Raw genomic sequence first — 12,811 nt, forward strand, 5'->3', positions numbered from 1 at the left:
CTCCAGCAGCACCAGGAGCAACTGCCGGGTCAGAGAGGGCGGGGCAGGCTGTGGTGGCAGGCCGTTCTTGCCGGGTAACAGACAGGCTACTCCTGGAGCAGCCAGGAGAAGGAGAAACTGCCAGCGGGGAGGCAAGCTGCCCCAGGAGGACCGGAGGAGAGCACAGCTTCTCACTCATGGAGAACTACCGGTGGGGAAGTAGGTGCGGTAAGAAATGCGTGAGCCAGGAAGCGGTTATGCTCCCTGGCCAGAGAGGGTTGCACAAACCTTTGCTGGAGTAAACGTGCTACCCTCTCCGGCCAGGGAGCATAACCGCTTCCTGGCTCACGCATTGTGCCAGACAAATGACTGGTTTTTATATCTCTATTATATAATTACAACCTGCTTATCTGCAGGACTATCTCTTTTTTTGGAAGCTAATCAAACATGGAGAAAAGGCCTTCTAAAAACACCACTAATGGCCAAGGTTCACTTATAAAGTACTTTTAAAGAGTTGGAGGCTTCTTCAATTCCATTAAACATATTGCCTCTGTTTAGATGCGCAGTCACGATGGATTCTTTCCCCAGATTTTTATTAATTAACACAAATTATGTGTTTTCAACACATTAACTTTTTGCCTATAGTTTGTTGTTCGATTTCTATTACCCATCTTGACAACCCAGCTAAGATAATAAATCAAATAAAAAATAATAATCAAAGTTTACTAAACTACACTAACAAAAGAGGGGAGAGAGGCACAAGCTGTTTACTTTTACTGTTTTCACTTCTGCTGTGATGCCCTTACATGCCTTTTCCTTATTACAAGAACCTTCAACTTTATTATATGCATTTATAATTTTAAAATATAAACACACTCATAACTATTTTCCCTTCTGAACATCTTAATGAATCTTTGGTGAAGGACAAACATTGAGCCCCATCTAGTGGACATTGGAAAAAGGTGATTTATTGTAAGAAATTTTGTCTTTTCAGACAAAATACGGAGACCTTAAAAAAATTTTTGTCACTAGTGTATCTTTTTATGATGACTAATAGGAAACATAGGCTCTTACACTGACTTGGAATTTCAAAAAATAAACAAAGCAGTATTCAATCCAACTCTTGTAAATTTTGTCAGATTTCATGGCAAAATCTTTACCACTCACCTGTACAAGTTCATTTAAAACAACTGCATCAAAACCTGATAGATATTGAACATAATATCTTTGCATCACTGGGCCATATTTTCGTACGTGTGCTCTAAGCTCTTCCATGTAGAAAATCAGTTCTGCTATGTGCCTGAAGGAACAGAATAAAACAGGCGGTTGACAAGTGGAAAAAACAATAAATTTGAGTGGGTGGGAAAAGACCAACAAGCTCAGATGACTTTGCTTTTTCGCTATTAACTTAATATTTTTTTCACTGATGAATTGTAAAGAGAAGAGAATTAAACAGGGTATCTCATGAAAAAATTACATGAAAGTCTCTTTTCATATAAAATGTAGGAGCTGAGGAGGCAGAGCTGGGATGGCGGAGTTAAATGCATCATCAATTTAGAGCCCTTGTGTTGTCCAGCCCTCCTTCAATTCTGCTGATCTTTAGCACCAATTTAGTGTTGACTGTTAGTTGACTAGGTTCTTGAGTATACATTTCACTAGTTCATTTATGCTGCCATCTTATAAATGGTCTTGATTTTTTGCCCCTGACAGCAAACGCTTTATTACTGAAAAAGCTGTATGTTTGTCCCTAAATAATTAAGAAGAAAAATATTAAAAAGTACAATTCGAAAGAAGTGGAGAGCGGACAAATGGAAGGGATGAATCATCTAGCATCATCACTTGTCTTCCAGCTGAATGGGAAGGACGATGTAAGGGAGCTAAGGAGAGGGAGGGCCACCAGTGATGCTATGGTCTCTTGAGATGTAGGCCCGTTTCCTGTGGCCTTTGGAGACCCCGTCTAGGATTTATTTCCTGCCAGTTTCAGATATAAAACATGTGAAAACTGTATAATAAACTTCAAAAAGTAAAGGGCCCCACCCACAAACAAATGTGTGGATTTGTGATGTGGTTCCACCCATTTGGAACCATTCAAGTCTCTTAAAATGCTGCTCTTGACAACTAAGAGGTTGCCCATTTCTGTTATAGAGAAAAGACAGAAGGGAAAGGTTAAAATGTTCCTACTTTAACAGGCCAACTGAGATGGATGTCTAAAACAAAACCTCTATGATAAATAAGGCATTTACTAAACTACTGGCAATTGATTAAAAACGATAGCATATATCCAAGAGCACAGGGAATATTCCCATACAAGGAGTCTTCCCTTTTGAGAGAAGCAATTCTGCTGGAAAATATCATGCCATTAGTGAATAGGTCCATAAGGTCCCATCAGCCTAGCCCTAGGGACAATTTCCACAGTATTTTAGTTAAGAATTCAAGGACTGGCTTATCCATGGATGGGCTTATTTGTGCGCACGCACACATTAACTTTATGTATAATGTGTTCAGTTAAGTTTTTGTTTGTTGCTGACTCATCAAATATCACAACAGAACAAACTGGTTTTGAGATCTACTGTAGTTTAAAGATTGGCTAACAACACAATAATCATGTATGTGAATTAATTAGCATAAATATTTTAAATCTCTTTAGGATATTGAGAACATTTTTGAGAGCTTTTGGGTTGAGAGATATTGGAACATTCTTCACACTGACTCACCCAGTGTGCATTAGTACGGTATGCACAGAATTTATATTTATACTATTTATTTATCTTATTTAGATCTCATCTTTATTATTTTTAAGACATTAAATTAATTAACATTATTAATTGATTATTAATTATTATTAATTGTCAGCAGCCGTTTCACCATCACTGCAATAATACGGTAAAGATCTGCTGATGGGAACATGTTTCAGATTTCACTTTAGCTATCTAAGTGGTGATAGCGGAGAAAACAACAGCAACAAAAAACCCCTATTAAATACCTTTATTAATATGACATTTTCTGTTAGGGCCCCATTACTTTCTTGTCTGTTCACTTTCTATAGACAAATTAATGCTTTTGGGGAAACAAATTAAAGCCCCTGTCCAGTTTCATTTAATTAATACAATGTTATTTTCAATTTGCATTTTATCTCTTATTTTTCAACTTTCTAAACATTGCTAGTAGTTAGTATTTTAAATTCAAGAAACATTTGTATTGTAATCAAGCTTTTATACAGTGCAGTAATGCAGTTCTCGATGTAATACTGGTATGGCACATATTCAAATCACCATGTCATATAAACCCTGCTTTATAAACCTTGATATACAACTTTCAATCAACATGCACAACCATGTTTTGATATAATTTCATTTTTACAAGGACCCCTCAGGAGCTATGTTACAGAGAACATTTATTTAATCTATCAAGAGATAAAAGCCATCTAGGGATCACAGTGTACAAGTAACACCCAGTATCAAAAAACAAACATATCGTAAACTGCAAGAAATATGGCCCCACACAGTTATTCCAGCTATTGCCTTACTTATCTATGAAATCATCCGTGCTTTTCTTAGGCATGTTATCAGCATGTCGAAGCAGCCAAATAATTTCATCACGAGCAAAGGATAGTGCCATAAATACAAATAGGGCCTGAAAAGAAAGAGACACATTTATTAATCCAATTCATTTCTAAAGTAGGTATGCATATCAATATCCAGAATTATGAAGCCACAGAATTAGTAATTCTGAAGAAAAACATTTCTTTTCCTCTAGCATTATCTGTTTACCTTGGGACCTAAGAGTCCTGGCTGATCTGACAGGACAGTAGCTAGCTCTTTTAGTGCAGACCGTAAAAACTTGCGCCGTTCTCTGTGCATTGAACCCCTGTTTGAAAAATGCAAACTTTATGATTAACATTACCAATATATTGCATTTCAGAAATAAATCTCAAGTTCTATGGGAATCTCTGGTCTCATATAATTCCGCAGTCTATTATTTTTATGTTAAAGCCTGTTATTTATAAACACTATTCTTAATGTTTTCTATACAGTTTTAAACAATTCAACCTAGAATTGTTTAACATCTATTTTGTAATTCTGCTCTTAAAGCGTTTAAACAAAAATATACAAATTCAACAAACTATGGAAGATAGCAGAGAGTGAGCTGCATGATAGAAAATATACACTGGGATTCGACAATCCAGCTGAGAAAGCCAGAGGATAATTGTGTTCGGCCAGAAAGGGACATGTTAATATTCTCCCCCTTGAAACAAATTCCACAAAAGAAGACACCCCCCCCCAATAACATTTCTGAATTGTGTGGTTCTACAGCTGCAGGAAGGGGAAAGGAAAACAAAAATCAGAATGGCCTTCACTTTGTGAAATGGGATCTAAATCTATCTCTTAACTTTATTGATAAAGCTATAAAATTTAGATGAGTGTGAATACGTAATTAGCAGCCTTCTAAAATTGTTACATGTAGTATACTTACGCATGTGATACAGCAGCTTCCTTGCACTCTCTTATGTCATTTATACGCTTGTTATAGCTGCAAATATAAATAAAATGTGTAAACATAGTGGTGATGTACATTTTCTGTGGTTCTAGTTACAAAAGACAAGTAAACCTTCCTTTACTTAATTTCCTCAAAGCCCAAAGGGTTACTTAATATATTTAAATCCAATATAAACACAGAGAAAGAGAAAAGGGATTATGTATCTTTTTCTTTGCAGAATCAGAAGGCATAGAATAAGAAGCGCACATTTTAAAGTAAGATTTAATTTAGAGCTCCAAGTAGTGCCTACTGTTTTTATATGTCTTTGCTTTTTGATTCTCATACTTTTGTATTTTATCCTAGCAGTCAATTCTCTTTTGGCTCTTCTAAGGACATTAATCTTAAAATCTCCAGGCATTACTTCAGGATATATTCAGTCCTTCTTACATAGTAGAAACCACGCCTATCTTACTTTTCAATTTAAGAAACAGTTTGCTATTTAGAATGAAAAGGGTGAGCTTTAAAAATATAGTCAGAAAACCTTCTGGGAGGAGAGGATTAGATAAACACCGTTCTAGATATGATCAATGAAACATTTATGTACTTCAATAATGATCAAATGAAATATGTACTAGTAATTCAACATGCCTTTAGGTTCAATCCTATGAATACTCTAAATTTAAAGTAAAATGAAACTTATTAATGAATATTGAAACATGTACCTAAGACTTCAATAGATGTAATTCTCTCTGGTCTTAAAGGATAGGGCAGACCAATTACTCTGATCTTCCCTTCTAATTTCATGAGTGTTGAATTTGTTAATGCAACTAACAGATATATCTATTATGGAACCTAATTAAATTTACATTCTAAAATAACTTTAAAAGCAACTTTAGATTCATCTTAACAAGACTTGACGAGGATTAAACATTATGAAACATCTGAGTATGGTAAAGCTACAAATGAGTGGGGTGAGATGGAGGATAATGCTGCTGTTTCTACCAATCTGTTAATGAAGAATTATCTGGACTTTCTCCTATTTTATCATATAATATGCATAATTAAAAAAAAAACATATACCCTCTTATGTTTACAAATAAATCTTCAGCAGCCTTATGAATATGAAAAACTTCATCCCGAAAGAGTGCCAAGCAAGAGCTGCTTTGAAGAGCGAGTTTCCAAAGAGTCAAAGCTGTTGTGTCATTATTCAGAATTCCGTGGCACAAAATAAATCCAACTTTAAAAAAAAAAAAAGGGGGGGGAGAGGAAAATCACATAGTTATAAAAATAATAATTACTAAGAGCTGAAGCAGAATATTAAGATAAAAATCCATTACATTCCACCCACAAAAATAAAAAATAAAACAGATCATTCATACTTTTTACTGCATCCGATTATTATATTTTCAATCTGCTTGATCTTAAAAGATAGTTATTTTAACATCCCTGTACAGTTTAAAATAATCACCATGCAGTCCTCACTTAATGACCACTCATACAGTGATCATTTGAAATTACAACAGCTCCGAATGAGAGGAATGAGCATTCCCATGGTCATGTGATCATAATGCAGATGGCATTATGGCAACTGGCTTACAATTATGACACAGCATTTTTTGGTCATGTGATTACCATTTGTAACCTTCATGGTCAGTTTCTGACAAGCAATCAATGGGGTAGCTGACAGAAGACCAATGGCAATCACATGACTGTAGGAGGCAATTGGGATTGTTGCAACTGACATTGTAAATTGGCATGGTCACATGACATCATGCCATATGACCACACTGTTTGGCAATGGAGGTCCTGATCCCAATTACAACCTGTAAGCCAGGACTACCTTTTAGTGTTTTTTATTGTTTCAAAATGTTTCTAGTATTTCTAATTATATATATTTTTTATTGTAAGCCACCTAGAGTCATTGACTAAGATGGGTGGCCATAGAAATTGAATGAGTAAATAAGTAAATATCTATTCAGAACATACAAAATGACTTTTTACAGTCTGTGCTCCCTAGAGCCATTCTATCCCTGATCTGAATTTCAATAGTACTGGGTGATTCCCATTGTTTAATGGAGCAAAAATGTATGGCAAGCAACCATATTACCTATAGTTAATTAAAGCTACATTGGCACATAATCAAATAATTTTTTTATAATGGCATTATCCACTTTGAGAGCCTAGCCTTAAGGCAATACCAGATGCTTTAAAAAAACCCTACATACTCTTGGTTTAGGAGAAAATGTCATATTCTATTTTATGTTGAAACAAAATGTGAAAAACCTTTCCTATCTTTACATTCATTATTTTCTTCAAAAAGAGGCATTCTTGTTTGGTCTCCAGTAGAAATCAAATCCCTATAAATGCAAACAATTTGTATAATGTTGTGCACTAGTAAGTATATTTAAAAAGCCACTTCCTAGCTTTTATATCTAGTGCATCAAAAACTTAAATTCTATGAAAAGAATAATGGTTTTTCAATTGGCCATTCCAAAAATGTTTCAGGTAAGGATTAAAAACCTTCCTCCTCTGGCCAACCTTAAACAGCCATACCATCTCCGCAGCAAAGCATTCTACCTCTTATAATAGCTGGCTAAGAGATTCAGGTGTTTCCAGACATTTCAAAGAGAAAATGCAAGGATAATAAGCTCCATTGCTCCCTACTTTCTCTCACATGGAGAAATTGATGATGTCAAGTGACAGGTCTTTTGTGACTTTCTCCTGTTAGTCCTTGAGTTGAACTCGTTTCTTAAAGAGGTAGCCATAAAATCCTGCTTTGGTTTCTCAGTGTTGACATAAAAAAAGAATCTTGTCATTTTAAACTCCTATTGATTTCCAGGGAAGACATTTAAGCACATTCTTAATTCTCTTCCCACTAACAGCAATGGAACTCTTTTGGGTCTTGTCTATAAGAATTGTTAAAAACTGAAAAATTAAGAGTTCATGCAGCTGTTAACACTGCTTGACCCTAACAAAAGAGAAAGGGATTGGAACTAAAGCTTCAAGTAAGTACATTGTGTAGTATGTGCCAGCCAGTGTAATTAACAGAATTGTTGTGTAGCTCAATTTTAACTCTCTACTGGTCTTGGGCAGTTCTTCAGCAATAGTCTGTAGCTTTTTTATGACCAAGTCCAACTTCCAAATCTGCCATGACCAAAATTTGAAACCAAGAACCTGCTAATTCAAGTTTTGCTCTATATGTATTAGAAACGAAGGATGTATAGTTTGGGACTGGGTTGTAAGATGGTGGTACACATGTTTTATTTTACTAGTATAGTCAGCTTAAAATGTTATGGGAATCAGGACTCCATTTTTTCTTTCTATTACTTCAGTTACCCTCTATCATTCATTTATGGCACAATAAAAATTAACTACTAGTAATAATCACTTAAAATTGTCACCTGGATTTGAAAAGCCTAAAACATGAGCTGAAGATGAAATAATGTTTAGCATCATTTTTTATGCCACTGTACTCAAAAAATATGGTTAAAGCTATGAATATCTTGGAGCAGAGAATAGCACAATTGTTCTGTTCTATCAACAATTTCTTACACATTGATACTGTGACATCACAGTAAAAAACATTAATTGCAAGCACATCAGTAAAATTTAAACTTACAAATTATCCATTTTTCCATTGTATCCAGAGAGAGATATTCACATGGCATCTGTTTAAAAAAGCAAATTTTAATCATCAATGGAAAACAACAATTTAGTTAATGTAAGATTCGTTTTCATCTAAGAACTACTTACATTTTAAAGAAAAGCAGTCTTTCAGGAAAATATAATGTACAGATAATTCAGGATTATAAAAATGGTTTAAAGTGTATTTTTTTAAATACAGATTAAGCTAAAATGGCTTAATCTATATTTTGCTTTAAATGTAATGACTGTTACAATACCTTAGTTTTGGACTGGCATGATCAAAATATAGTATCAGGACAGTTTAGCTATAATTCTACAAGGCAGTGGGAAGGGAGTAAGGTAGTTTAATAGAAGCACACATGTTGTTATGATCTAACCACTACATATAAATACGCTAAAAGCTCTCCTGATTTAGAATTGTGAAGACCTTTAATACTTACTATTCAATTTGAACTCAGAGACATACTTTCTAACCTGTATTTAAGGATGAGCTAACTCTTCTGATGATTCTCTTGGGAGCCCCTTGGAAGTATATAATGACTTAATCACCACAATTTTGCCAACTACGATAGCCGCAGACATAATTCTAATAGATTAGTGCTGTCCAACGAAGCATAACTAAATATACTTATTGCATATATAAACACAGTATGTAGATATGTGGAATGAAAAAAAAATAAGCAAGCACTATTTATAGCCTAACAATTTGTTATTTACTTTGATTCTGTAATTTAATCATTTAACATCCACAATATAGAAATCACAATTCTATGCTTAATGGCCCAAGTGTAATCTGTCTTGCAATAAAATTAATAAAGAGAACTAGAGATAGAAGCATTTATGAGAAGGTAATCTTAACACGGTGCTTGCCATTATGATAAGGTTGAATAAAATTTATTCATGATGTAAAAATGTAATGGGAATAACCCCCCCCCCATAATAATATAATACAGAGATCCTCTACTAAACTTGAACAGGAACAGTCAAAAATAATACTCATTTACATAATGATTGGTTAAAATATGGAAAATTCATTGCCATCTGTCCCAAAGGTGATATTCCTGTCATTTAAAAAAATTTTTTTACTTCTCATCCAAGAAGCTTCTTCAGTTCTTGGATGAGAAGCAAAATATTTTTAAAAAAACACGCACCAAGAAAGTACAGAAAACCACCTTTGGGGCAACCAGGACATGGATGATTGAGACTCTCCATAAACATTCACTGCCATCTGATTTGGTGATATTCACTAATTTACATGGCTTTAAAAATGGACTGGACAAATTATTTGAGAGCAGGGTTATCCATGATTACTAATGTCGATAGCAGAATCTGATACATTCAGATACGTCCTGACAGTAGAAGGGAATTCTGTCTCCAATGTCCATTTGTAAGCCTTCAGAATGCTTCTGGTTGGCCTCAATATTGGAATAGACAGTCTTTCAGTTGGCCAGTAGATTGCTTTTTAATTTACATATGGAAAAAATCCACTGATGTACAAAATTAATTAATGTACACAACTTGGCATTAATAATAATTTGTTTGTTTAGGTTTAGTCCCCGTTTTACCACTTTACAGTGTTTGGGGCAGCTGAATATTCCCAGATACCAGACCACTATATTAACTGGGTTAATAGATATAAGCCGCTGTTTGGAAAGGAGATTGGTTTTTACCTCCGTGGTGCCTCGGCTGAGACCATCATCAAGGCCTACTTTAACTACGATTGCTGAGGGAGGATAAATTGTTGCGATATTTAATTTCACTGAGAGATATTGGATCAATTATCTACCAAAATGGTAAAGAAAAGTAAGAGGCAGAGATCTTACTCTCTCTCCCCAAAATCTATGACAGAGTTTAACTACTCCAAGCCTCTTAAACAGCTTAAATTGGACGACTTTATGGAGAGGTGTAATCCAGAACCCCAAGCCGAACTTCGAACTTTGTCTCCGTCGACTGTATCATTGGGAGAGGGAGATACAGAAAGGGAGCTTTTTTCCCGGATTTCAGATTTAAATTCGCCTGCTAGAATGGATGATTGTTCAAGCTTTATCCCCTCTCCTACTTCTAGCTGTTTAAGAGAAGTTCCAACATATTCAGACCTCAGAGAGATGGTCTGTACTCAGAGTATGTTAACTGCGCATACAGTAGATTCAATATATGACCTACTGACATCGATCAAAAGAGACATCGAGAGGATCTTTCAATATTTAAATAACCCTCACCCTGCAGCTAAGGAAGGTGAGACTGCACACCTTCCCGATGCGCGGAGAGAGTGGAAGGGTTTAAGATCTCAATCCAAACAACAAAGCATTCCAAGAACTGATGTCAACCCTAATCAAGGAAGAAGGTTGTTAAAGAAACAAATTGCTTTAAGGATAAGGAAAATTCCATGCAACTTCAATGGACTTCAAAGGAAAGGATAATTCTCTCACTTGCACAGCTATTGAAATCTGATCCTTTATTAATAGATCTACTCAGATACGAAAAACTTCCCCAGCATAGCAATTGTGTTTGACTAATACTGCATTTTGACAGCAATACTATTCCGAATGCTGTAATGAAAAGAAAAGGATTCCTGCTCAGATTTGAAGTCATTCCTACAAGAGTCTTCTCGAGTGGGTCTATTAAACCACTTTTACAAGGACTCAACCAAACATCAAAAATGGTATCTAGGAACCACTTTGCTACCTCCAGGGTCTTTCCTCTAGAATCCGGAGAAACTATGGAGACAGACCAGACCAGGGAGGTCCCACATATGAAGGCAAGTACCGATAAACCCGAGGATGTTATAATCAGCGAATTAGTCTCCTTGTCTCCAAAGGAGCAAAAGTCAATGTTAATTGAATTTGACTTGTTAAGATCTTCGCTAGCAGAAGCCTGCAGTTTAACGAGAAGGCTGTCCAAGTTGGAAGAACAGGGAAAGCATGATCAGACAAGGCCTAAAGTTGTTAAGTCCGTCAGTGGGATAGAAGGGAAGGCAAAAGACTTTTCAAAGAAACAAAGACCATGAACGTAGCGGCAGAAGTTCACCCTCCCCCAAGTGTGCAACTGCCCTCACCTGTCTTATCTTCCTTAAGAACGGGTGAGACACTTCCGCAACAACCAGAGGCCACTTTTGACTCCTTTGGCACTCCAGAGAAGGCGGTGGTAGTAATTCCGGGCCCCTCCTCCAGAAGGGTGGAGGGTGAGACACAAGGAGTAGTGCCTCGGGGTGATTGACTAGACAACAAATGGCCAATAACTAGGGCATCTTATGTCCCTAGCCATTCCCTCCTATCCTGGAATATAGCTGGCTGGAAAGGCACTGCAAACCGGATGGATCTTATAAAACTGATTTCAACACATCATCTCATCCTCCTTCAAGAAACCTGGCTGACTACTAATGATCTACAGATCAGCTTACCGGGCTTTGCCTCATGGCATAAACCAGCAGGCAAAGTCAATTTAAGAGGGAGGACAATTGGGGGTCTAACCACCATGGTCAAAAGGGATATGGGATGGAAGGGTGAAGAAATTTCTTTAGATCCTCAATTCCAATATATTCTGCCTATTAGATTTTCGCTCAGGGGGATGGACTTAATCTTAATTAATGTATATATTGCTCCTTTTTCACTCCACCTTCTAGGAAGGGATTTGTGAGATGAATTGGATTCAGTATTAAAGGGACGCTTTCCCCAAGCAAAAATTATATTAGCTGGAGATACTAACGCAAGACTAGGCCCCTCAATGAAGAGCTATGTTAAGCGAGGCCTGGTACCAACTGGATATTTTTATAATGAGTTCACCTGGTCCTCAATGGACAAGAGGGCCAATAAATATGCCCAGAGGTTAATTTCTCTGCTGTTTATGAATGATATGCAAGTACTTAGTGGCCTGAGTGAGGGGTATATATATCCCTATACTTTCTCGTCCAACAAAACATCAACCTCTATTGATTATATTTGCACTTCCTCTAGTTTAGTACACCATTTTTCAGATGTAAGAGCTATATTTAAAGAGGAAAGTGACCACTTTCCCATCACGGCTCTGGTTTCACTCTCTTCAGAAGTTAGGCCTCATTTAAGAGAGGAAACTGACATCTTAGTAAATGCCCGAGTTTATAACTACAAAAGGTTATATTGGCACAGACTTGATGTTGAATCTGTGACCACTTATCTGGGCTCAGACGAAGCCAGACAGCTAGCGAGGGAAATTTCCCAATCTAAGCCCGGAGACAACACCCCAATAACAGCTTATATAGAGTTAACTTCTACTCTTAAGAACTTAATGATCCAGAATGATAGCAAAATAGATGGGATCTCTAGAAAGTGGTTTGATGACAATTGCCATAGGTTGAGAGCAAATCTAAGAGCCGCAGTTAGGAAAGTTAACTGGTCCAGACAGGATGGTGATTATTCAAATATGGTTCAACTCAGGAGAGCATACAAATTCCTCCTGAAAAACAAGAAAAGTAGCTATAACATCAGGATATGGAAAGAGGTAGAAATGGCAGCGAAATCCCAATTCCCTACGATCTTTTGGCACAAGATAGCCGGTATATTAAAACAACGTTCCCCATTCATGGACACTGATATATTAGCAGTAAAATGGGAGAAGCACTACCATGCTTTATTTGACGGTAACAATACAACGAATGTCTTGCAACTGGATATTCTCCAGCAGGAATTAAGGAAATGTCCGGAATGGACACCAGTTACCTCTACTGAAGTTAAAC

General features: G+C 36.4%; 1 protein-coding gene across 8 annotated transcripts in view; it reads right to left on the reverse strand.

The window, feature by feature from the left end:
* The window catches only part of NCKAP1 (NCK associated protein 1), a 77,941-nt gene that overhangs the window by 24,832 nt on the left and 40,298 nt on the right, over positions 1–12,811 (reverse strand). For all 8 annotated transcript variants that reach the window (XM_087882079.1, XM_034428975.3, XM_034429000.3 and 5 more), the window contains 6 exons: positions 8,075–8,123; positions 5,536–5,692; positions 4,453–4,509; positions 3,750–3,846; positions 3,506–3,612; positions 1,147–1,279 (listed from right to left, as the gene is read on the reverse strand). In XM_087882079.1, coding sequence (XP_087738205.1) covers positions 1,147–1,279; positions 3,506–3,612; positions 3,750–3,846; positions 4,453–4,509; positions 5,536–5,692; positions 8,075–8,123 — 600 coding nt within the window. The remainder of the gene's footprint in view (positions 1–1,146; positions 1,280–3,505; positions 3,613–3,749; positions 3,847–4,452; positions 4,510–5,535; positions 5,693–8,074; positions 8,124–12,811) is intronic.

This window comes from Pantherophis guttatus, chromosome 1 (assembly GCF_059756535.1).
Source record: "Pantherophis guttatus breed Tessera chromosome 1, ASM5975653v1, whole genome shotgun sequence".
In the NCBI taxonomy this organism is placed as follows: Eukaryota; Metazoa; Chordata; class Lepidosauria; order Squamata; family Colubridae; genus Pantherophis; species Pantherophis guttatus.